Raw genomic sequence first — 25,248 nt, 5'->3', positions numbered from 1 at the left:
GGGAGGGCCATCATACGGTGTCTTCACTTTGCGCAAAAGGGAACACAAGTCCACACTAATAACTGAGAGCGATGCACCTGTGTCCACCAAGGCTTCAGTCCATATACCCTCAACACACACTGAAAGTACATTTGAGGGGCGTTCCGGAGGAGTTCGATGCAGTCCGCCAAATGCAGCTTTCCTTCCTGAAGCTGCACTGTTTAGTTTTCCGGGCGATGATCAGACGCCGTGGTAGCCGGACGAAGTGGTGACGAGGAACGGCGCATAGGTGACGGGGAGCGACGGCGCGAGGAGTGGAAGGTACTGGCTGCATCGAAGTGCTGTGGAGAGGGTGAGCGGCATTGGTAAAGTTGGTATGGGTGACGATGTTGTGGAAAGGGGGCAAACTCATCCCTCTTGTAGTCACCATAGCCATGCCTTTCGTCTTGTTGACGTCGACGACAGAACCGTGAGATGTGGCCACGTATTCCGCAATAATAGCAAATCGGTCGAGTTGGACGCCAGGCATGGAAAGAAGGAGGCGGTGCCCTTGGGGCGAGGACATTTAGGGAGGGCTGCGTTGACACGTACTGCGGTGATTGCTGAGAAGGTGACGCTGCAACCACCTGAGCGTATGTCGGCTTTGGAGAGGTATGCGAGCTCGGGACTTGCTCACACGTCATGGATGCCAGTTCCTCCCTGACGATGTTGCGGAGGCTGCCTGCAGAAGGTGTTATGCGGAGCTCACAAGACGACGAGGTGGCCTGGAGTTGCAGCTCCTCGCAAATCATCGATCGTATCAACGCACGGAGCTCATTGTCATGCGTTGGCCTGATATCTGCAGTTTCAGGTGTTGCCTTACAACGTTGCCTTACAATATATATATATATATATATATTCGATTCGATGGATGCATTTGCATTTTCGATGGAGGCGAAAATGCTGTGGGCCCGTGTGCTCAGATTTGGGTTCACATTAACGAACCCCAGCTGGTCGAAATTTTTGGAGCCCTCCACTATGGCGTCTCTCATAATAATATGGTGGTTTTGGGGCGTTCAACTCCACACATCAATCAATCAACTCACGACCCCTCAGTTAGCATGCGCGTACACTAACCACTACACCACACCACGCCACAGAACCGTCTGAAATGAAACAGGCTTGTGTAGGCACCGATGAGTCGTATGCACACAGCATGTGTGCAACATTTCTGCTCTTACCCCAAAGAATGGGTGCTTTACTCCACAAGGAGGAAAGTGCCCCTTCTTGCGGTGCTGTGTGCCATATTTTGCGCACATTTCATCTTTTAAAGGAGCAAAGAGCGCTTTTCATAGTAATACTGCGCAGCTACTCTGGAAAACTTTTTAGAGTGTATGTGTACGTGCACATCTCTGTGAGCTCATCCTTGCTGACAGAGAGAGAACTAAGCAGTGCTGCGCGTGTGTACTTCTTTCCTGTCAGAGTAATATTTTGAGCTGTAAAAGAAAATTCAAGTTGAATAAAAACTAACTAGCTCTACTCCTAATTAGGCCTTCATCGTGCAAAAAACCACAGTCTTTCACCTTCTCCCTGGTCCAGTGGGTCGAGCTGCGGGGTAAGCTTAGAAGCTGAGCTTTCCACTGTACTCGAGTCCACTGCTAGGGTCCACTGCTTTATTCTTCGCCACTTTGCAAACAACTGCCATCGCTCCTATAAGCAAGGCTGATCAGATTTATCAAAGACTAAAGCACAAACCTTTTTGTGGCACTTCTAGTACGGCAGAACTAAAGCATTTCAAAAGATTTGTCACAATCATCGGCTCACAGCAGCTTTGATAAAGCAGCGATGACACTATTCATTTTTGATGAAAGAAAACAATTTTCCTGAAACAGCAAATGCTCTGACTGGTCCATAAATTGACTGCTCACTCCCATACATAACAAAACAAGCATAAAACGCTTTCACGCCTTGTACTGTAGTCCGTCTTGCAATATTTCAGTACAAGGCACGAAAGAGTCGCATAGGCAACCCGCACCGCAAGGAACATTCAAGGACAATTGTCACAGATGAAATTTTAGAAACATTTTACTATATTAAGACATTCCCTGGTAACAATTTCATTTTCTTGTAACAATATAATGAAGTGATTACTGTGGTGAAGGAAAACTTTGCCTTAGTTGTTGGTTTCCCCAGCATGCGGCTGACAATGCCCACTGTAAAAAGTGGGGGGGGGGGGGGGGGCTCGCGCCCCCCTTGCCACCCCCCCCCCCCCCCCTGCTAATAAGCCTATGGCCGAGGTAACTGCCCTCCTCCCTTACTCGTCAAGCCCGCACAGTGTGCCGCAATCCTTTTTCTTTTCTTTTTTTTCTTGCCTCCGTCCTTCGTTCGATCACTCCGCAATCCTTCCTCCTCCACAACGATGTCGTCACTCTCTACCCAGCGGCACTAAGATTTGCCGGCAACCGCATTATAACCGGTCTCTCATCTTGGGGGACTGCACAATAAGCGGTATGCGCGTACATGAGGTTCGAAGGGAAAGTGAGAAGAGTCGAAAAAGGACGCATTGTAACCAGTTCTGCATTTTAAGCGGTTACGTTATAAGTAGTCTACACTGTATATAGACAATCTCAACTGGATCTTGCCATTGGCGTCGCCATCATATTCCGTATAAAGTCACAGTTTCTAACATATACCCCTCTCCCCGCCCCCGAATCATACGTTCTGCCTGCCAGTAAATGCGAGTGAGCGAGGCTGATGAGTGGGGCTGATGAACGCAACTGAATCAGAGGTCAAACGAGAAGGTGAATCTCCGGTGCTCAGAGGGCGCATGTGATAAGATACGCTCACATGTTAGACTGGCTGTCAAAGGCTCAAGCAGAAAGAAAACAAACTGCCCATCTTTTAAGAGCTAAAAGAGACACGGGGAGTGGGGTCTTGCTCGAACAGCAAGTGTGAACATTGATTATACCGGCACCATAACGATCAGTGGCGCGCACTCTAGCTTCACAGGCATCAGTGGTTGGCTCGTATCTCCGTGCTTCACTTTCAACACGAAGAACTTTGAAAATAAGCATCTATCCATGGAACGGCCGTATACTCACAACGCTTTCTGGAGTTAGCGATATCCGATCCAAAAGAGTTAGCTGCCAGCCAATTTGTTTCCATCCTATTCATTGCTTCGCCATTGTGCTGAAACTGCTTTTTTGTGAATAGACGACAAAATTGATTGTTCTAACCCCGTTTCGGGCACACGTGAAAGTACTTGCTCTTTATTTGTGGCTGACCTCAGAGCCCAGTGTCTACGGTGGCATGTCACCGAGTTACGTCACTTTCACAATCAAGATGCGCAATGAGCGCCGTGCACGAGCAGCAGTTGCACCACATCATAACAGACACCCTTTATGTGGGTATGTCCGCTTATCGCGAATAAGAGCCTTTTTTTTTTCGAAATATTAAACAAACTTTCACACGGCCATATCTTCATTCGTGTGAAGATGCCAATTACAGAACGCAGTGTCGACAGCTGTTGCTGCTTGGCCGTGATGGCTACACGGTACGCAAAGTGACTGGAGAAGAAAAAAATCACTTTTCTGCATGTTACTGCCAGTTCCCTATCAAATGCGAGCGACTATCGACTACAAGCTAAACTTTAAACGACTGAGACATACGTGATGACACTGAGATTTTAGTTAGGCTGAATATAATTACAAAAAGTGCATCACTGGAAGGAATCGAGTATATAGAGGGCATCGGCGGCATCATGGAAAAGCTCCAGCAATGTTTGCCGCGACTAGGACTGTTCTCAGGCTTTAAATCGTACGATGCCATGTAAACACGCAGGCTGGTGAACTCTGGCGCAGTTGGCGCAAGTTGTGCTTAAATGTGCACAGCAAAGAGCAGAGACATGGAATTGTAGCATAATGGTGCAATTGACACAGTTTGACCACCAGATGGGGTTTTAATATGCAGCCTCTGAAATTCGCTGATAAAAAGATATGTTAGCTCATATCTAATACAGAGCATAATACAGAGAGAGAGAGAGAGAGAGAGATTAATGAAAGAGGAAGAGACAAAAAGGACGCTATTTTCTGCCTCCCGTCGCGGGGGCACGGCTCAGCGCCTTTAGGGATCGGGGAAGGGGAAGTAAAGATGATAGGAAGAAGAGAGGAAGGAAAGAAAAAGTGAATGTCATGGCAAGAGAACGTCTTGTCAGTACAGTCAGTAGTGCGAGTGAAAAGAGTCCGTCTATAAGGCGGCGAGGTCCGCGCAAGCACAGAACTCGAGGAAGGCTCGAAGGGCTTTCGTCTTCGAGCGCGCGGGAAAAAGTATGTCTTCCATTGTTTCGGCAGGTAGTCCAAGCAGACGATAGCGGCTTACCAGTGCGCAACGCTCAGTGGCCAGGTCAGGGCAGGAGCAAACAATATGCTGCAGCGTTTCGTCATCACCGCACCTTCGGCACGCTGGCGATGAAGAGCGACCCGCGGAATACATGCGTGCCGCAGGCCAGACGCTGTCAGTACGCAGGCGAAGCAACAACCGCCGCTCGCATCTGTCCAGGCCGGTCTCCGGAAGGGATGGTGGAGGTTTGCCGCTTGCCACCCGTGTGTCAGGGTGGGCCGTTGGTAAGAGCTTCCGCAGTCGCTGCCGTGAGTAATCCGACTGGGTTACCGCCTTAGTGACTGGCGTGTCGCAGTGGTGTGCTGCCTTAGCGGCGGCGTCAGCCTCCTCGTTGCCAGCTATTCCAACGTGCGAGGGAAGCCAGTGGAGGGACAGGCGCACACCACTCTCTTTGATGGCGGTCAGTTTTGCGTGCAGCAACGCCACAGTTATGCCTGCTTGGTCTGGTTGGAGCAGCGCTTGTAGGGCTGGTCGGGAGTCGCACAGAATCGCCACAGGCAACTGGGGTAACGTGGCAGCAAGGTGGTCGGCTGCCAAGTGAAGGCCGGCCAATTCAGCTGCAGTGGAGCTGGCGTGAAAGGGAAGTCGGCAGCGGATGGTTGTCCCAGTCGATGGTATGACGCAGGCAGCCGCGGCCGAATGGGGGCTGTCCCGAACGGACCCGTCCGTGAATACCAGGAGCTGCCCCTTAAGTCTTTCATGAAGTTTCGCCACGGCTGCCTGATGGAGCTCGCATGCCGGTGTGCGCCTTTTTCTGAGGTTGTCCAGAGTTAATTGTACGTCCAGAGGCTGCTGGTGTGGTGGAGGGGGTTGGATTGGACTGGGGGGATCGGGGACCAGCTCTTCATAGAGAGCGCAGATCTGTGCCATCCGTGACGCTGGTCGGCTCCGCAGTCTCCGAAGGAGGGCAGCGCCCCCGAGGGCCCTGTGAAGGCGATCCACGTGATGCAGCGCCTGTCGTAGCATCAAGAGTGACAGAGGCCAGGTCTGGGCCTCCGCCAGGGTTGCAGCTATGGGTGACTGACGGGGAAGTCCCATGAAGCGCCGAATTGCCATGCGATGTTGCCGCTCCAGTTGCTCCTTGCGGTGTGGCGCTAGCTGCACCAAGGGCAGTGCATAAGTTTGCGCTGTCGTTGCAGCCCCTTCGTAGAGTCTTAGAGCCAGCCGTGAGGTGCACCCTTGGCCCCTGCTGAGCAGTTTGCTTACGGCAGTCTCGACCCTGGTGGCCTTGAGGACGGCGAGCTTAACGGCTGGTATCCAGGTAAGGCGGTGGTCGATCCTTAGCCCCAGGTACGTCACTGCATCGCTCCACGGGATAGGTCGGTCACCTAGCACAAGCCTTCGGACGGCCCTCCGCGCAGCGGCTCTGGGGTGAACCAGCAGTGCCTCCGTCTTCGTGGGCGAAACGTTCAGTCCGATTGCCTTGAAGAAAGAGACGACGGCATCCAAGGAGCGCTGCAGGGAACGCCTTATGGCCGTGAAGTTTTGCCTAGGCCCCTTAACCCACAGTGCCACATCGTCTGCGTACAAGGAGCACTGCGTGGGGTAACGCTTGTCTGCGGGCATCGCGGTCGGCAGCCCCGCTAGCACCAGGTTGAACAGAAAGGGGCTCAGGACGGAACCTTGTGGAACGCCTGCTGTCACTGGCCGTGGATCGCTGAGCGCGCGTCGTACTCTAACCCGGAGGGTGCGTTTTGCCAGAAAGGCACTGATAAAGGTACGTAGGCAGCTCACGATGCCGAGTGTGTCCAAAGCACTCTCTATCGCTATGTGAGGCAAGCTGTCAAAAGCGCTCTGTACATCCAGCAGGACGAGGAGGGCCACTTCGCCGTTGCGCTTGGCCTCCTCCAAGGTAGAGACGACGTCCGCGATCGAGTCTGCTGTGCATCGGTGGCGTCGGAAGCCCGTCTGCTGTTCTGGTAGGAAATCCTTTGCCCCCGCAATCCAATTTAGGCGTGCCAGTGCTATGGCTTCCATGAGCTTGCAGGCAGCAGAGGTGAGAGAAACGGGTCTGTAGGACGTAATGGCGGCACAAGGGCGGCGAGGTTTCCGGATCGGCACCACAACAGCGGTCAGCCAGGCTTCAGGTAGGTTGCCGCTCTGCCATATTTCATTAAAAGTCCTCAACAGGTGTCGTCGTGAGGCCATATCCAGGTTGCGCAGCATCTGGTATGTGATGCCGTCGGCACCAGGGGAACTGCGGCGCTTGGTTCTGGCTAGAGCAACGTTCAGTTCGTGTTCGAAAATAGGGTCCTGACACAGAGATGCGATCTGGCTGGCCGTCCAGGCAGGGTGATGACCTTGCGGTGGCTTGGGAGCAGGCGTGGCGATGAGGGCTGAAGGATTGGCTGGTGGGAGTTCTGTGAAGCGATCGGCCAGTCGCTCTGCCAGTTCTTTTTCACTAATGCCTAAGTAGATGGCCACCGCAATGACGGGTTGCCGCACCATTGGTCCAGTGACGAGGGATCGTAGAAGTCGCCATGCTTTTGCGCCACCTCTTGCCTGACTCAGGGAGAGGCAGATGCCTTGCCAGCTTTGCCGCCTGCGACGGTTGGCATGTCGCCGACATACCGCATCCACACGATTGAAGAGTGTACGTTGAGCTGGGTCATGGGATTTTAGGTACCTTCTCTCAGCCCTGCGCCTCGCAGCCCGTAAGTTCAAGTGATGGAGGTCTGGCACAGGGTGGTGCTCTGGCACCCTGGTCTGGATAGTTGCCGCCTGCGCTGCCACTGCTACCAGATTCAGGAAATCCTGATCCTCTGGGACGTCTCGAAGCTGCCTTCGAAAAGCCCGCCAATCGATCGTACTACACAGCCTCCTCCTTGGGATCTTTCCGCCCACAGGTGAGATGACGATCGGCAGGTGGTCTGAACCCCAGGAGTCAGGCTCCACTGCCCAATCGTACCGGTCCCCTTCACTGGCCAAGGTGACGTCAATGGCGGAGCATGACGGTCGTGCTGTTCTGCGGACGAAAGTGAAGGATCCGGTGTTCAAAACTTGTAGGCCCAGTTGATGGATAACGTCCACCAGATCCCTTCCTCGAGAGGAGCAGGTGCTACTCCCCCACATGGTGTGATGAGCATTCATGTCCCCACATATGAGGTAGTCTCTTCCGAATTTAGCCGTGAGCTGTAACAGCATGGAGGCGTCCCACCGCTGTCCAGGTCGCACATACACAGAGGCCACTGTCGTGTCCACACCGCGAAGCCGCACCGTCACGGCACAACACTCAAGAGCCCCTCCAGTGACATCAGCCACGTTTATGTGCACATGTGGTAGTTCTCGTCGCACGTACACTGCACAACGTGGTCGACCCTGGGGATGTGCACTCGCTATGCACGGCGCGTCCTGGCACGTGTCTAGAGTACACGACGTGATACTTTGGTAACCGATGTATCCGGGAAGTCGCAAGTCGGTCGCTGCTACGTACACTTCCTGCAAAGCAAGCACATCATACTCGCTCTGCAGGAGATGTGAGGAGAGGTCTGCATGCCGCCGCCGCAACGAGTGAGCGTTCCATTGAAGCACACACGGGCGGCGGCGGCGGTGGTTCTCTGCAGCATGCGGATGAGTGTCAGCCATGGTGGCTGCTATGAGGGTGCGCGCCACCTGCCTGAAGGCAGATGGAGCGCAGCTGGTTTTCAGGAGGCAGCAGGTCCGCAACTGCTCTTAACAGGAGCCTCAGGTTTGCATTTTCCTGGTCCACACGAGGCTGGGAAGGTACCTTCGCGGGTGGACGAGTCGTGGTAGAGTCTGGGTGCTTGAGACCAGCCGAAGGGCCCCGTTGTTGTACGCCTGTCTGGCCTGGATGGGTCGAGCTGACCGTCATCTTGGATGGTGATCCCACTGCGGCAGCATAGCTCTTGCCCGTGGTCTGCCTCAGCTGAGGACTATCAGTTACACTAGGGCTTGCCCGCAAGACTGCTTGAGCCTCGCGGTGAGGCAGGTAGGTGGGAGCTGATGCCTTGATGGTGGCCAGGTGCCGCTCTCTTTGCCAGAGCTGACAGTCTGCGGAATCAGCTGAATGTGGCCTGCCGCAGTGCAGGCATCTTAATTTGTTGGTGCAGTTGGCGTCTTTCCCATGGTGGCCACCACATCGCAGGCACCGCTCTGGTCCTCGGCAAGTGACGGCGATATGCCCATAGCGTCCGCACCGCCGGCACTGAAGCGGGCGAGGTCGGGATGGCCTCACTTCGAACACCATGCGAAAAAGGCGGACCCGGGTGGGAGGCACGGGAGAGGCGAACCGCAAGACTAGTGATGTCCCTTGTCGCCTGGCTGCAATCACCGGCACATCGGACGACACGGCGGCCAGGAGGGCTTCGTCGGTATAGTCGCCATCGACGCCTTGCACCACGCCACTGCTTTGTGAACGGTCAGCAGGGAGGCGGGCAGTCACGGGTATTCCTGCGAGCTCCGATGTTGCTAGTAGGCGATTCATCCATTCTGGTGTAGATGCGTCTGCTGCCACGATGTTCTTTTTCGTGTTTACTCTCACCTCCTTGACTCCGGGCAGCGCAGAGAGAGCTTGCGCAATGGCAAGACGAGAGGTGCGGTGAAAGGAGGCGCTGGCGTTTGCTGGTCGAAAAAGAATAGTGCCCGAGTCTAGCGACGATGAAGCAGAAGCCGGCATGGTGTGTTCAGTGGCGCGTACCCCTGCAGGAGCGGTCTGAGTCGCAGTGGGCGCATTAGACGTCCCTGGAGCAACGTGGGCAAGCATAGCCGTCGATTCAGTGGCGGGACGAGGACCAGTGTGGGCAGCGGGTCCTTGAGATGTCGAGGCTCGCTGTCGGCGCTTCTTAGACTTGGAGAGGACGGTCTGAAACTCAGACTGACTGATTTCGTCAGTTGCGTGTGTGACGGCGTCTTCGTGGGCAACCGCATCATTTGACGTTGGGGTAAGACACGCAACTGTGGCACGTTCAGGCGCTACTGCGTGCATCTTCCGCGAGCCACCCTCATCGTCGCTGCCCGACTCGCTAGGACGCGAGCGCTTACGCGTTGACGTAGTATCCATGTCTGCAATATCAGGTTCCTCGTCTAACGGCAGTGGTACGTTCTGCGGAACGGTGACGTTCACGCACAGAATTGACCCGGCATCTTCGAGTTGGGCTGTATGATGCGCCGCTACAGCGGTCGAAGATGCTGTGGTGCTAGTGGTAGGGCTGGAGGCCGCCGAGGACGTCAGGCCCCTTGCAGTTGTCTCGACGTCGGCAGCAAGCACCGGTAGGCGAAGTGATGTCGGTTTCTCGCTGACGACTCTGCACAGTTTCTGTGCCTGTTCATGATGCAACCGCACCGCTTTGGCACTGGAGATGAGGTTCCACAGCACGCGGGTGCACGCGACGCTCGCTGAGCGTCTGTGTGACGATGTGGGAACCAGGGAACGCGACGGGCGTTCCAATGGCGTAGCCGAGAATGGAGGGGACTGCTCTGCCATGGTAGTCGGGATGACAGCTGCCCCAGCGACGCGCAGGAGCAGAGGACGCTGTCACAGGGCTCAGGTCACCGAAAGCGGTGGCAGGGATCCAAGGGCATAATCTGTAAAGATTACTCGCCTTGACAAGACTCGAACGGGTATGAGAGTCCAGGAACGCGAGGAGCACTGCGCGGAACGCGGTCGCGTCTCTCGCGGGCTGACGCGGTAGCGTCTCTCGCAGAATCGGGAGCACCGGGCAACACGTCTGCTCTCTGTGAACGCTCGAGAGAGACTCGAACCAAATCTGCCACGGCAAGTGGTTCAGGCGACGCTGCAAGTGGGTGAGAGGGGCCCGTCCGTCTACGGAGTCGCCGGCCGATGTCCATAATACAGAGCACTTTACATATCCTAGTTGCTTTTTTTTTGCACTCTCACTCAGGGCTGATTAGTGAAGATGCTCGATGATTAAAACGTATCCAGCTTAGCACTTTACCACTTATGAAGTTACTTACGAAAGTGAAATTGACGACATCTGCATAAAATGTAATTGCCATGCAGATGGCAAATAAGAGCCAGAATGTAGGGATGGCCAGAGACGACCGCAGTCCTTTTCGTCTTTCCAACAGAGTCAGGCCTGTCACTAGGACCTGCAGGGAGAACATTCAAGCAAAGTCAGGGCATTCCTCTGCATACTCATGAAGGCAGTACAGACATCGTCAAGAGATTGCTCTATTTTCTAGTACGTATTCCAACAAAAATAACACTAAGGAAACAAACAGATCAAGCTGTAATAGTGTTAAACCTGTATTTAGTGGAACTGACCGATTCCAAGAAAAATTCTTCATAAAAAAGATTTGCGTTATATGAAGGTTCATACAAAATTTTAAAAAATAAACACAAAAATAAAACACAAGGGGAAGGAAGGCAGAGCTCACCCAAAACACTTACTTAGTGGTAAAAAACTGTGTTATTATTGCGATAGCAATTATATGGGCACTCTCAACGAGTTTTTGCTGTAGGAGCCATGTTTAACATGTGATAACATCCCCCCGCATGTTAGAACTGCCGCCGAATGCTCAAACAGAAAGGCAACTACCTGTTCGAACGAGCATGAAAAAACGCAAAGCTGGGGGGAAGGGGGAGGGGGTCACTCGGGTAGCAACGGTGAACTTTGATTTTAAAGGTGTGCGGTCGCAATCGCTGGCACGAGTACTATCTCAGCAAGCATCAGTGCACTTTAAATGCGAAGAGATTGTGTGGAAAAATTCCTACTTCTCGGAGTGGTCATATTTACTTACACCAGCATTTTGTAGGAGTACCATGATATCGGATCCATAAGAGTTGGCTGCCAGCCTTACTTTGTATAACATTACAATTTGCTGCTATCGCATTCACTGCCTTACATTGTACACGTCGTCATGTTGCCAGAGCCAATGGGCTAATTGCGAAGCCTACAGTCATGCAGACTCACGGTCTGGTGCAAGACGAAAGCGCATGACAAGTCGACTTACAAAGATCCGTCATTGTCACCGTGTTCTCGGAAAGTTTCCATCAGCGCCTAATCTGACACCTCCTCGACAGAACGAACCAACTGTCTGCATCAAAAAAGGAAAGAAAAAAAAAAAGAGAGAGCTACCAAGCTGAATGTCATCATGCGCAACTCCAACTGCACGCAGTGAAACCCCGCACATGGCAAAGGAAGAGGGAATGAGCCGCGAACAGAGAAACCCTATTCGGTAAAGCCCTCTCCAAATTCAGCGCAGCCCCACATATGTGACGCTAACTAAAAGCATGGCACTGCCAATGCCAAAGTAAGCTTTTTTTCCCCGCCCCCCTCAGGAAAGAGAGGGCACATCCGAGCGTGCATCTGCTTCCACAAGAACGGCGGCAATGCCAGTTCGGAGCGCGCAGGCTCATTTACCCGCCCACCTCCCAAGCGCTTGCTCTCGCGAAAAGTCACCAGGACCATGAGTGTGCTGTGCGTGCCGCCACTGCTGTCTGCTTCAAGCACCAGCTGGAGCGGGTTGATGATTGATATGTGGGGTTTAACGTCCCAAAACCACTATATGATTATGAGAGACGCCGTAGTGGAGGGCTCCGGAAATTTAGACCACCTGGAGTTCTTTATCATGCACCCATATCTGAGCACACGGGCCTACAACATTTCCGCCTCCATCGGAAATGCAGCCGCCGCAGCCGGGATTCGAACCCGCGCCCTGCGGGTCAGCAGCCGAGTACCTTAGCCACTAGACCACCGCGGCGGGGCAGCTGGAGCGGGTCAACTATGTATGAATGATGCATGCTCATGCCAAAATGACAAATTCTGAGGCAAAGGTTTTAGATTGTTCGTAGCAAAAAATCATTACATTGCCACATTCTCTCCTTAAGTTTTGTTACCACCCGCTTCACTATCAGTAATTCTCAGCGCAAACCATGCATACACTGTTTGAGAAGCTTCAGGACTGCAGTAGATCATTTTGTTAAGATTGCGCCCACTTCGTGAACATTACAGATTATTCAGGAACCTACGTTGCGGCTAGCGATAACTCTAGAATATTTGATGGCAAGTGTAAAAATGCCGACACGCTTCGCCGCTTGTCAGTTGATCGACAGCCGTCGCTCCGCTCGCCGCTATCAGTGACAGTGTCTTGCTGTAATTTGACTTTCCTTTTCATAGCCACAAGTTCGGCTCAAATAAACAGTTTATTAATCTACCAGCAGTCTGCTCCCTTCATCCACGTCATGACCCCGTGACATCTGGTGAAGGTGCTTCCCGATCCATGTACCGCACGCCCACCTCCAACCGTGAGCCAAGTACACGTCGCGGAAAAGACACCACGCCAACCACGACCAGCGAGGCAGCCGTAGGCAACAAGGTCTACCACGGGAGTACGGGCCCTTATCAAACAAGACTCGCACGACGAGCATGATGACTACAGCAACCATGACAGCCGGTGGGCCACCCCATGCAGCGATTGTGATGCAGCCATCCCAGGAATCATCGAGCTTCCATGATCACATAGTGAAGGCCCGAAGACCTGGCTGGAGACATACAACCATGTTGGCGCATTTAACTGCTGGGACCCCGAAGAAAAACTACGCCGCATATACTTCTACCTTGAAGACGCCGCGAAGACGTGGTTTGAGAACCGGGAATCGACGCTTCGAACCTGAGATTTCTTTCGGACAACGTTCTTGAGCACCTTCATGAGCATCGTCTGCAATGAAAGGGCCGCCACCTTCCTCAAGACATGGGTGTGAGTAACTCCCGAATGAAAACGTGACTATCTTCCTCAAAGAGATGACCTGGTTGTTTCGCCATGCTGACCTCGCCATGGCTGAAGAGAATGAGGTCTGTTTGCTCATGCAAGGGGTAAAGCAAGACCTGCTCGCAGGGCTGGTGCGGAACCCACTCTTAACAGTTCAAGAGTTTGTATTGGAGGCTAAGACGATCCAGAAGACGCTCGAAATGCATAACCACCAGTACAATCACCGATTGATGCAAAACAGCACAGTTCGCTCCCTCGGCTCCAACGACATGCATGAAACGATTCGACAGATCATGTAGGAGAAGCTCCGGAAGCTGCTGCCTTCATCGCAGCCCCAAGTGGACTGGATTGCCAACATTGTCAGCGAAGAAATTCAGCAATCGTTTGGAGCTTCCGAAGCACCGCAGCCTTAGCTGCAAGCGATGAGCTACACTGCTCATCCCAATCCTACGCCCCCCCCTTCGCACCCAAACAAACGCTCCGCTGTGCCGAACTTCCGTCGCCAGACGCCGCCGCCGCCACCACTACTGACGCCCTACCGTTCTCCTCTTGGCCAGCGCTACACACCAAAGAAAACGAACGTTTGGCGCGCCCCTGACAACTACCCGCTATGCTACCAATGCGGGAAGCCGGCCACCCCTACCGCCGCTGCCAGTACCGACATATAGGGCTCCGGGGATTTGCCATTACCACGCCATGTCCACGGCTGAGTGAAAGGCCTCACGACATTGCCGATTACATCACCGCAATACAGTGGCAAGAACGACGACCATACTGTTCTCTGTCGCACAACCGCTACAACTAGCCGCACCGCCGGCCGTACACTAGCCTGATCCGTGGTCAGTCACCTAACCCGTACCTTTTGGAAAACCAAGGGCAGCAACCGATAGAGATGCCATTGCTGTACGATGAACAACCAAAGAACGACTGCCGCCGCCGACGAAACCACAAGAACTCACCGCAATGTCAACGTAGTTTCGACGTCGAAAATTCGCGGCCAGAAGACTTGATGATGCAGCGTCAAAGCAGCGGTACAAACCGTCGCAGCTGTGATCCAACCCAACTGGAACACGAGGCGACAAACTAGCGACTTCGACGTTCTTATCAACGGCCACAATGTGACAGCTCTCGTCGACACCGGAGCTGACGATTCCGTATCATCAACGGACCGTCGGCCACGAAGTTGAAGAAAGTGAAGATTGCCTGGAAAGGCCCTGAGATCCGGACAGCTGGAGGTCACTTAGTAACATCGGCAGGAACCTTCACAGTTAGAATCTCTATTGACAACCAGATTTACCCCGCAAGCTCTGTAATCCTACAACATTGCTTCAGAAACATAATTCTTGGTATGGAATTCTTAAGCCTTCACGGTGCAGTCATCAACCTCAGATCAAAGTTGATAGCACTGTCGACAGAAAAATCACTGCTGCCGCACACGCCATCAGTAAAGCACTCCTTGAATGTGCTGGAAAAACAAGTCACCATTCCCCCTCGCTCCAATGTCAGCATTTTTGTCAGCACACAGATATTAACAAAAGTGCAAGGCGTCATTGAAAACGACCTGTACATGTTGATCAACCGCGAGATCTGTGTCGTCAGAGGAACAGCCGAGCTGCTAGGAAGGAAAGCTATAGTGATGCTTTTAAACTTCAGTAACGAATACAAGCACGTGAGCAAAGGCACCACGGTTGCCTACATCAAAGACATAGTGGAAGCTAGTAACGCTTTGGCCCTCGTTGATTCTACCAAACCTGCTACAAACAAACTAAGCTTGTCAACTAGATTTCGACGTTAACGCAAGCCTCCTGACGCATCAGCAAGAACAGCTCAGAACTTTGCTTCGACAATACAAAGAATGTTTTTCATCGTCATCAAAAATTCGACAGACCCTGGTCACAAACCATCACACCTTAACAGAAGAAAGTTCCAGGCCATTAGCTCTTACAGAATGCCATTAGAAAGTTCCAGGCCATTAGCTCTTACAGAATGTCAACGCGAGAACGCGATGCCATAAAGAAGCAAGTCGATCAAATGCTATGCGACATTATTCAGCCATCAAAGAGTCCATGGGCATCACTTATCTTAGTTGAGAAGAAGGACGGAACGTTTTGCTACGACTATCGTCGCCTGAACAAGATCACGAAGAAAGACGTGTACCCTCTCCCTTGGATAGACGAAGCCTTGGATCGACTTCACAATGCGAGGTACTTTCCTTTGATGCACCTCAAGACCGGCTATTGGCAGATTGAAGTCGATGAGAGGGACCGAAGAAAAACTGCCTTTATTACACCGGACGGCCTGTTCGAGTTTAATGTCATGCCCTTTGGTCATTGCTCGGCACCCGCGACTTTCCAACGTGTTATGGATTCAGTACTGGCCGGCTTGAAGTTGCAGACTTGCCTTGTGTATCTGGACGACGTCGTGGTGTTTTCTTCAAATTTCGACGAACACCTCCGGCGCCTTGAAGCTGTACTGCAAGCAATCAAGAACTCCGGACTCACCACGAAGCTAGAAAAGTGCCGCTTCACATGTGAGGAGCTCTTGCTCTTTAGCCACGTCATCAGCAAGTGCGGCGTTCACCCTGGCCCACAGAAAACAGCTTTCATCGCCACCTTCCCTCCACCCACCTACAAGAAAGCCGGGCATCGATTTCTTGCTTGTGCGACTATTACAGGTGGTTGGTCAAAAACATCGCCTGCATTGCAGAGGCACTCACTAACCTTACAAGGACCGACGTGGAGTTTAAAGGGACACTGAAAAACTTTTTGAAAAAAAAAAAAAAAGCGAGATTTTGGTGTCATGATACGTCATTCCGTGCGGCGAAATCGCAAATCAAGTTGCAAATTTGTATAAACCATGTAGTGACACGTATCCCGAAGGAGTACGGCCACTAACGTGGGTCCAGTCTTAGCGAGCCGCAGGGCACGCGTTAACCGTCCGAGAACACGATACTGCTCAAAGTCGCAACACTTTATTGTGTGTGGCAACACCAAACGCAGTACAGCCCGTTGCAGGGCGCGGCGGGAAAGCAAATAGGCTTATTCACGCCACGGGCATGCAAGTACTACACAGGGTGCCACGAGCACGTCTCCGCGGTAAAGGTGATCCACGGAGACACCGGGACCAAGGCCCGGTTGCTCAAGCGAGGGCAAAGGCGCTCACGTTGGCTTCGGAGGGAGACGGGTCAGCGTAGCTAGGCCACGCACTAGGACACCATACCACTCTTCGGCCGTCCGTACGCAGAGGGGCAACAAAAAGTGAGCGTTCGCCTCGGGCGCGAGGCGCCGTCAGTGAAGTCTGACGAGCCTTGAGCGACGAGAGTCGACGGACAGAAAATATTGCGTGGCTCACCGTCTGCACTCCCAGAGAGTATCTACCCGCTCCCGAGGCACCGTGCGAAAACCTCTCGGGAGACTCCGCGCGCACCGCCACAGTCAACATCCGCTACTGGTTGAGGGGGTTAAACGTCACTCCGCTCTCCCAGCGCGGCAGACAGCGAGGAGGGGAGACATATCGGGACATGAGAACGGCATAAAAGGCGGCAAAGCCCGCGCAAAGACAGTGGGCTAGCTTCAATTCCCACAACCAACACAAACAACTTTATTTTGCCGAAAATAAGCAACAGGCGCAGCAGCCGCCATAACGAGTCCCGCCGCTGTTGTGATTGGAACATTTCTTCAGTCAAAGTTTTCTCACTTATAGCGCTGTTGTTTAACCTAACCTCATGAAAAAACTTTTGGAGACATGTAAGAGGTCGCGGATACCGAATTCGCAATAAATTCGTGAATCCGAGACCTCTTCAGCACCCCTTTAATTGGGAAAGGCGCAGGAGGAAGCATTTCAGGAACCGAAATGATGCCTGCTGACGCTTCCGCTACTTTCACATTTCCACAAATTCGCCGAGACAGAAAAGAAGCAGTGTAGGACTCGGCACCGTTCTAGTGCAGAGGACTCACAGACTGGAAGGAGTCATCAGTTATGCTAGCTGGTTGCTATAAAAGGCAGAGGCCAACTATTCTACAACAAAAAAGGAGTGCCTTGCAATAATCTGGGCTACATCAAAGTTCCCCCTACCTTTACGGTAGGCTCTCCAAAGTTTTGAGCGACCACCATGCCTAGCGTTGGCTAGCTAACTTGACAGACACTTCAAGTTGCCTCACACGGTGGAGCTCGAGACTTCAGGAATTCAATGTTACCGTCGCTTACAAGTCCGGAAAAAAACACTCTGATGCCGACTGTCTGCCTCGTGCCCGAGTCGAACCACCATCAAAGGACGACGCAGACGATGACTGCTTCTTGAGCACCATAAGGGCCGACGACTTCGCCGTGCAACAACGAGCGGACCTTGAACTCAGGAGCCTTGTAGAATACCTTGAGGACAAGACCGCTGTTGTTCCAAAAGGATTCAAATGAGAAGTTGAGTCGCAGCACAGCATTCTGTTGAAGAAAAACTTCTCGCCACTTCGGGCCAACTACCTTGTCGTAGTACCTTCAGCATTCCGTCCAGAAGTTTTGGGTGCTCTACATGACGAGCCGACGGCTGGACACCTCGGTGTTTCCCGTACGCTCGCAAGAATACAGGAGAAGTACTGCTGCCCACACTTTTCTGCCGACGTCACTCGTTACGTGAAAACATGCTGGGAGCGCCAACGACGAAAGACACCGCCGACTGGGCCAGCCAGACTTCTCCAGCCCATCGAGCCACCTCACCAGCCGTTCCAGCGAATCAGCATAGACTTACTGGGGCCGTTCCCAACGTCCAATTCCGGGAACAAATAGATCATCATAGCTACCGACTACCTCACGCGCTACGCCAAGACACGCGCTACGCCTGCCCAAAGGCAGTACCACTGAGGTAGCAAAGTTCTTCATGGATAACATTGTCCTGCATCACAGAGCTTCACAGGTCCTCGTTACTGACAGAGGTACGGCCTTTACAGCGAACCAAACTTAGGTGATCCTGAGGTACAGCCAGACAAGTCACCGCCAAACCACCGCCTACCATCCACAGATCAATGGCCTCACCGAGCGTCTTAATAAGACCATTGCCAATACGCTAGCCATGTACGTGGACGTCAAGCACAAGATGTGGGATGAAATCCTTCCATACGTGACCTTCGCATACAATATGGCTGCCTAAGAAATGACACAGATGGTCTATGAAAGAAGCCCGGCAACGACACTTGACGCTATGCTTCCAAACATCGCTGACGAATAGAACCTTAACGTCACCGTCTACCTTGAGCGCGCAGAAGAAGCTCATCAACTCTCCTGCCTGCGCATCAAGAATCAGCATGCGACCAACAGCCGCCGTTACAATCTTTGACAAAGCTTCCTAGAGTACTAGCCCGAGAACTATGTCTGCGTATAGACACCGATACGCCAACGTGGGCTCAGTGAAAAACTTTTGCGATGGTACTTCGGACCGTACGGAGTAGTTCGAAATTTCGGCCCACTCGACTACAAGGTTGTTCCCGATGGCATTACGAACTCTCAACAGTGCTGTGCTCGACCGAAAGTCGTCCATGTCATGCGCCTCAAGCCATCTCATGCACGAACCTGAGGACTATTTTGTTGCTGTGCTTTATTGCTTGTGCTTATTGTTTATTATCTTTATTATTGTACTTTTGCTACAGCACCTTCCCTCCTCACATTCCCTCCTCAAGTTTTGCTGCTATCACCCCGCTTCACTGTCAGTAATTCTCAGCGCAAACCACGCATACACTGTTAGAGAAGCTTTGGATCATTTTGTTAAGATTACGCCGATTTAGTGAACATTACAGATTATTCTGGAACCTACGCCGCCGTAGCTATAATGCTAGAATATTCGACGGCAAGTGTATAAATGCCGACACGCTTCGCTGCTTGTCAGTTGATCGATGGCCATCGCTCTGCTCGCCGCTATAAGAAACATGCGATGCGTGCTTGCTGACATTTAAATTCCTGAATGTTAAAAAACTTCAACTCCCAAAACATGCATTGCCAATGAAAAGAACGTGAAAAGGGGAAGGGGGGGAAACAAATGACAGCACCATCGCGGAAATTCACCGACTACCAGATCGCCTCGATTATGAACATTACACAGAAACTATGTCAAACCACGTCTAGAATTTGTTGTGTTGAAAGATGCTAACCATTCGATTTCACGGGCACGCACGTGATTTAAGACATTTCAATCGAATCGCGAACCACTATTTGAGCACTACACATGCCGCCCTCATTTTCATTAACGGTATGTATCCCTTCCCGTCAATTGCGGCCATCGCAAAGAGTTTCGTTGATTCGGTACCAAACCGCAACTAAGAGTCCCGCGATCACTACTGATCAAAGCGCAACCGACGCAGATTAGGCGTAGCTTGCCGTTTGGTATGTTGTCGTGGAAAGCTTGTCCGAAACATGAAGATTCGGCGTCAAAAAAATTGCACTAGAAGTGAACCAAGAACACCGTGCGTAATACAAATTCGCGTTCGCGGCTGAGAGATGAGCAATGACGACAACTCGCCAAGCTTACGTACGACAGCGCACTGGCAGCAAAAGTGAAACCTCACGTCATAAAACCGTAAAAGGTTTTCAATTTACAGACCAGGAAGCAAACACGATATTTGTTCCAAGCTCGATAACAACGTCTTTCTCGACAGGAAACTGTTGAGCACATGGAGTTGATAAAGATGAAATCACACCTGCCACGTTGAGCGGCGCGTGGCCGAAGCCCCGCTAGCAACGTAGTACCCGTGTCGGCCCCGTTGCAAAGGCTTATCGGTCACCGAGGCAACCGTCCTCGTCTGTTACTTGGTGAGCCCGCACAGTGCCCTGCTGTCTTTTTCATTTTCTCTTAGGGGTGAAGCTCTTTAAGATGTGGGTCTGTCCATCCCTTGTATGTATGCAGTAGTACATAGCCACCGGCAGCACATACCCGCTTTTGAGCGGGTATGTGCCACAGGGTATGAGAGATGGGAGATGGCGGTGCTTGGTGTGTTCACTAGATGGACGCACAGAGGGGCGAACAGACAGACTAGCAGACGGACGTACGGACGGATGGATCCACGAATAGACAGACAGACACACAGATGGATGGACGGACTCACGGACAGACGCATGGACGGACGGACGCATGCATAGACGCGTGGATGGTTGTGCGGACGGACGAAAGCAAGAACAAACGGACGGATAGAAGCACAAACGGGCTGACGGACGCTTTGCCCCACTCATAATCATTCACTCCTTAGTATGCAGTCATTTTTTTCTTCCTTCTGCCCCTTCGTTCGTTCACTCCGTGTCCCCTCATCCTTCGTAACAACCTTGTCGTTCGCTACCCAGCAGTGCACCCAGCACGCCTCCTTTCACAAATGCACTCACTACCACGTTTGTCACAAACAATTTCAGGCAACTGCATTATAACCGGCCTTTCATCTCGGAGGACTGCACAATAAGCGATATGTGTATACATGGGGTTCTATGGGAGGGTAAACGGGAGTAGGAAATGACCGCATTGTAAGCAGTTCTGCACTATAAGCGGTTATGTTATAAGTGGTCTACACTGTAAACGGTTTATTATTTGACCTACAGTCTGCTCTTTTCACCCACGTCATGACCCCATGACAATATCAACATTGCCTCCTGCTGTTGCTTTGTTACATAGAGGTTACAAAAACATGTGCTTCTGCTGAGTAATGACGGGGGATAGAAAAACTTGATTACATCAAGAAATTGGTTACATGAAGGTTCTCTTTAGGCCGGTTTAACTGTAGTATGTTATCTTATATAAAAAATGCCCCTCTTACCATGAGAGAAAACATGCCAGAAAAGGTGCAAGAATAACAATGAGTACAGTTGGACCCCCTTTATAAGAGGCATGCTCTGGGCAGCAATTCTTGTCTATTATATCAGATGTTTTTTACAAGCAGGGTACCTCATATGCATTTTCTTATCCTCCCGTATTTTACTGTAGTCACTCTGGTGTCTCTAATACCTACTTGTCCCTTATATCAGTGTCTCTTATAAAGGGGTACGACAGTAGTTACACCAACATTGAGCTCCCAAAGCACCTCATCAACAGTGTCAGGACCAAAAAATTAATCAGTAAGGCTTGACTAGTATAATCATAGTTGCATAGCATGAAATCTTAGGCATTACTCTTTTGATTTATTGTATACCCAATGATGTCCAGTATATTATGCTTGTATTATGCTGCAGCCTTCCTATTGTTTACAAGCAACTGAGTAGCTGTTGTCTTCCTTAGCGGCTGTGATAGTCCAGTTGGTAAACCATCGAACGCGTTGATTGAAGCTCGCAGGTCCGGTTCCTGCCCACGGCAAGTTATCTTTTCATCCAGTTTTCTTTCTTCACATTTACATTACAATAACTTCTAAAAACATCCCCTATACTTCCCTTGGCATAAATATTTGTCAGTTCTCATTAGCTTTACAGATTGTTACACCAAGGTTTAACTGCAGTATACATATCATTGTTACTGCACTTGGATGGCCGTTACTGTCCTCAAAGTGTAAATATATCAGGCTATGTCTTTTCTACAACCTAATAAAGGACAAAACTGGGATCGATAAAAATAAATACATCAAATCACTAACCTACACTTCATCACGAGACCATCCCTTAAAACTATGCCAACATATGTCCCGAACAACAACCTAAGCAAATACTTTTTTTTCCTAAAACTAAAACTATACGCGAATGGAATGGTCTTCCAGAAAGTATTGTGACCGCCCCTGAAAAAGCGTTTCCTTCACTTTTAAAGGAGTATGTTGTCACATGATGTCGCTTTTTCTCTTTCTACTCTTCACGATTTTCATTTTATTTAACAAAGCAGAAATGTCCAGTCCGTATTTTGTCCATACATTGTAAGCTGTGATTTATCTATTTTTAATTTCTTCTTTGTTTTGTGCCGTGCAATTTGTTTTCACTAACGTGTATGTACTTTTCATTTCTAAACCCCCTACAAAAATGCCCCCAGACGCTGTAGGTACATGTATAAATAAATAAATAAATAAATAAATAAATAAATAAATAGCCCTTCATCACAAGAGCAGTCTGGTTTTCTGCCAATAACTGTTTTACATGACCGGAGTGGAACATACTAGAGTGCAAATGAGCACAGAGCATCCAGCCACTTCTGCCAAGTCTGTTGCGTAGCGAAGGTAGAGCAGCGAGGATACCACCAGTTTTGCTGTGCACACAATAAATGTCAAGGCTTGAAAGATCTGCAATACAGACAAAAAAAATAGTTCACAATTGTCTCTTGTTGATTTCAATTCAATTAGGCACGGTAAGGAACTAGGCACATATTAACAATAAATATTGTGATATATGGTCATATAAAATTTTATACTATTGTTAATATAAAAATATCAACGTTTCACATGATTCATAGCAGCCCCACATAATCAAGGCTAGAAAAAATACGATCCTCTCCCACACTTGTCACCAGAAAAACAGAGAAAAAATATAGGTAGGTGTAATTTGATGTAGCAGTAAGTGTCATACTTTAACACTTCCTGACATCGCCCAGTGATCACCAAGAGATTGTCATACACTCTAGACAAAGAGCAAAGCGCATGTGTTCCGAAAATAATAGTCGTCCCCTATCTTGCTAGTGTTTCCTCTCTTGAGCACTCGCCATTGTCCTAACACCACAACATGCATGTTGTTTGTGGGTGTCATTTCTTTGTGTGTAAAGCACCGTTATATATATCATATAATGATGTTTGTAGCCTGGGCGTGCAGCAATAACACATAAAATAGCAGCACCTTTCCCAAATAAAAAGTTGTGCTCCCTTGGTGTTTGTGTATGTTTGGTGTTAGTCGTTTCTGAACGACAAGTTGTCTTTGGTGATGCTAATGGTTCCCAAAACTTCAAAGGCAACCTGCGAAGCCACTAAGCACTCCCCCTTCTACTAAAATGGTGCAAAGAAAAGATCTGGTCTTCACACCACTTTTTTAAGATGTCCGTATGCTTACTGTTCGTTTATCCCATTAGATTGTACAGGCGAATCTCGATAATTCGAACTTGAGGGGGCCCAAAAATTTGTTCGAATTAAAAGAAGTTCGAATTAATGAAAGCTAAGTAAACGGAGGGCTCCCCATGCAGTGGCGCATGTGCATTGAGCTAACACACAAGGGGGAAGTTTCAGAAGACTTGCACTTATTCACAAATCGCAGGACATTCGTCATTAATTGAAGTAATCGGTAATGAACGTCTGCACACGTCTGCCTTGCAGCGAGTCAATCAATTTCGCTTGCAGCTTGCAAAGCATGTCTACTTTGGCTTCAGCTTTCTCTTGACAAGAGAAGTTGTGCGTGCCAATGTCCAGCGCCTACGCTCTCTAAAGACGACGACAACGGCTGGATTTCCGCTACTACCCTCTGTGCCAAAGCCGAAGTATTGCCAGTACGTGATGAGAAAGGAGGAGCATCTCCACGCGGAAAGAAGCAGATCGGCATTTGAGAGAAAACCAACACTCCACGGCAGCTTTTTTTCTTTTTTTTTTTTTTTGCTCTCTCTGCATTTGCGCCCGTCGTTGAAAGGAGAAGGATGGCACCGGCGCTTGAGACAGAGCCACTCTCCGTGACAGCTTTTTTTTCTCTCTCTATTTTCACGTGGCAATGTAAGGAGAAGGGTCTTTATGTGGCAGGGGCGGCAAAGGAAGAAGCATGGCACATGCGCGGCGCAAATTGGCATTTGAGAGAGAGCAAACGTTCCAGCGCAGCTTTTTCTTTCCTTTTCCTTTCCTTCGCACACAGCATTGAGGTGTCGAAGGACTAAATAAGATATGTATAATGTCACTTATTTGTATATGTATGTTACTGATGTGTGAATATGTGTAATATGGCACTGATGCAGACTGTATCAGGAGGTCAAGACCTCGTCAGGCTATTTAGCCTTTAGTCTTTGCCTCCCGCAGGGAAGTTTTTGTACTTTTCTTTTTTTTCCTGCAAACTTTGAAGGTGCCACCGCGGGATTGGGTGGGGCGCTGAGAGCATTTTCGGAGCGCGGTATATTCACATTACTGTCGCAAGTGCTTGCGCGTTTGAATTACCGGGCGTTTTCGCCCATTGTAATACGCATAGCTTTGACGGAGCCTCATCGTGAGTTAGAGTCAACCGGAAGTTCGAATTAAGTGTGTTTGAATTAATGAGATTCGACTGTATTACAATTTCACAGTCAACTGGCTGAAAAGCTTTGGTTTCAAAAACTATATACACTTGGCTTGTTGTCTGCCTGGCTAATAACATACTCTTTGAATCTCATTAGAAAAACCACTGCAAGATCAGCATGCAGCTAATGTATAGCTAAATGCGGTGGCCAGATGCCGCTGAGCTCGAGGCACAGTAGAACAATGCGATAAAGTTCAAAATGCAGGCCATTTGAGAGGATATTCATATCTCTTGTGGGAAGCAGGTCAATAGCCCCCAACGCAGGCAGTTCCGCGTGTCCAAGAATGGCTGGTCCCCAAACTACAGTAAAACCTCGTTAATTCAAAGTCACTGGGACTGTGAAGAATCTTCAAATTAGGCGGGTTTTTGAATGAACAAAACATACAAAAAGTAGGGTGCAAGGAACATTCAGTTATCGAAAGTAGTCACAGGAGGTCATTTACTGTGCCCGCTAGTTTGTGGCCCCTGGGGTAATGTTTCCCAGCAATAACTAGTCCCAGTTTTGCCGTATATACTGGAGGGAGAAGGACTGGCGGGCCTCTCGTTGCTGCGAGCACAGAAAAAAAAAAAAGAAAAGAAAAACTCTTCTTGTTATCAACTAAAATGTGTGCCCGCAAAAAAGATGTGCTTCACTGCAATGCAGTGGTGACGAGCGGGCAGCATGTCACCTCCTCCTCGTAGCATCAGCTTGTCATGATGTGACCCTTCGCCTAATCTTTCTGATAAAATAAGCAATTTAATAATGGCCAGTGTGACTGAATTCGCTATGTGTTTTGGCTGGAAAACATGGTCATTGATGTTTTAGAGCTGAGTTTTTAAAATCGGCTTTGCAGGCATGTACTCTGCCAGCAGTGCAAGTGCTCTCCCTTTGTGTCGGTCTACTCATGCACTCTACCAGTTCACGACCAGGATAGACTGCACCTACAGGCTCGCTTCCTATGACCTTTGCATCGGGTGTAGCACATGCCTCTCGCCGCTGCTGTTACAGAACGACTGGCTCCTAAACCATAAGAAAAAACGTGACTTTAT

General features: G+C 50.3%; 1 protein-coding gene across 6 annotated transcripts in view; it reads right to left on the bottom strand.

Moving 5' to 3' along the window:
* Positions 1 to 25,248, bottom strand: part of LOC119178251 (multidrug resistance-associated protein 1) — a 303,221-nt gene that overhangs the window by 212,147 nt on the left and 65,826 nt on the right. For all 6 annotated transcript variants that reach the window (XM_037429456.2, XM_075882282.1, XM_075882283.1 and 3 more), the window contains exons 4-5: positions 22,143 to 22,265; positions 10,291 to 10,425 (exon numbers count right to left, since the gene is read on the bottom strand). In XM_037429456.2, coding sequence (XP_037285353.1) covers positions 10,291 to 10,425; positions 22,143 to 22,265 — 258 coding nt within the window. The remainder of the gene's footprint in view (positions 1 to 10,290; positions 10,426 to 22,142; positions 22,266 to 25,248) is intronic.

This window comes from Rhipicephalus microplus, chromosome 2, assembly GCF_043290135.1.
Source record: "Rhipicephalus microplus isolate Deutch F79 chromosome 2, USDA_Rmic, whole genome shotgun sequence".
In the NCBI taxonomy this organism is placed as follows: domain Eukaryota; kingdom Metazoa; phylum Arthropoda; class Arachnida; order Ixodida; family Ixodidae; genus Rhipicephalus; species Rhipicephalus microplus.
Note: the sequence above shows the minus strand (reverse complement) of the source record. Positions and strands in the feature narration are given on the sequence as shown.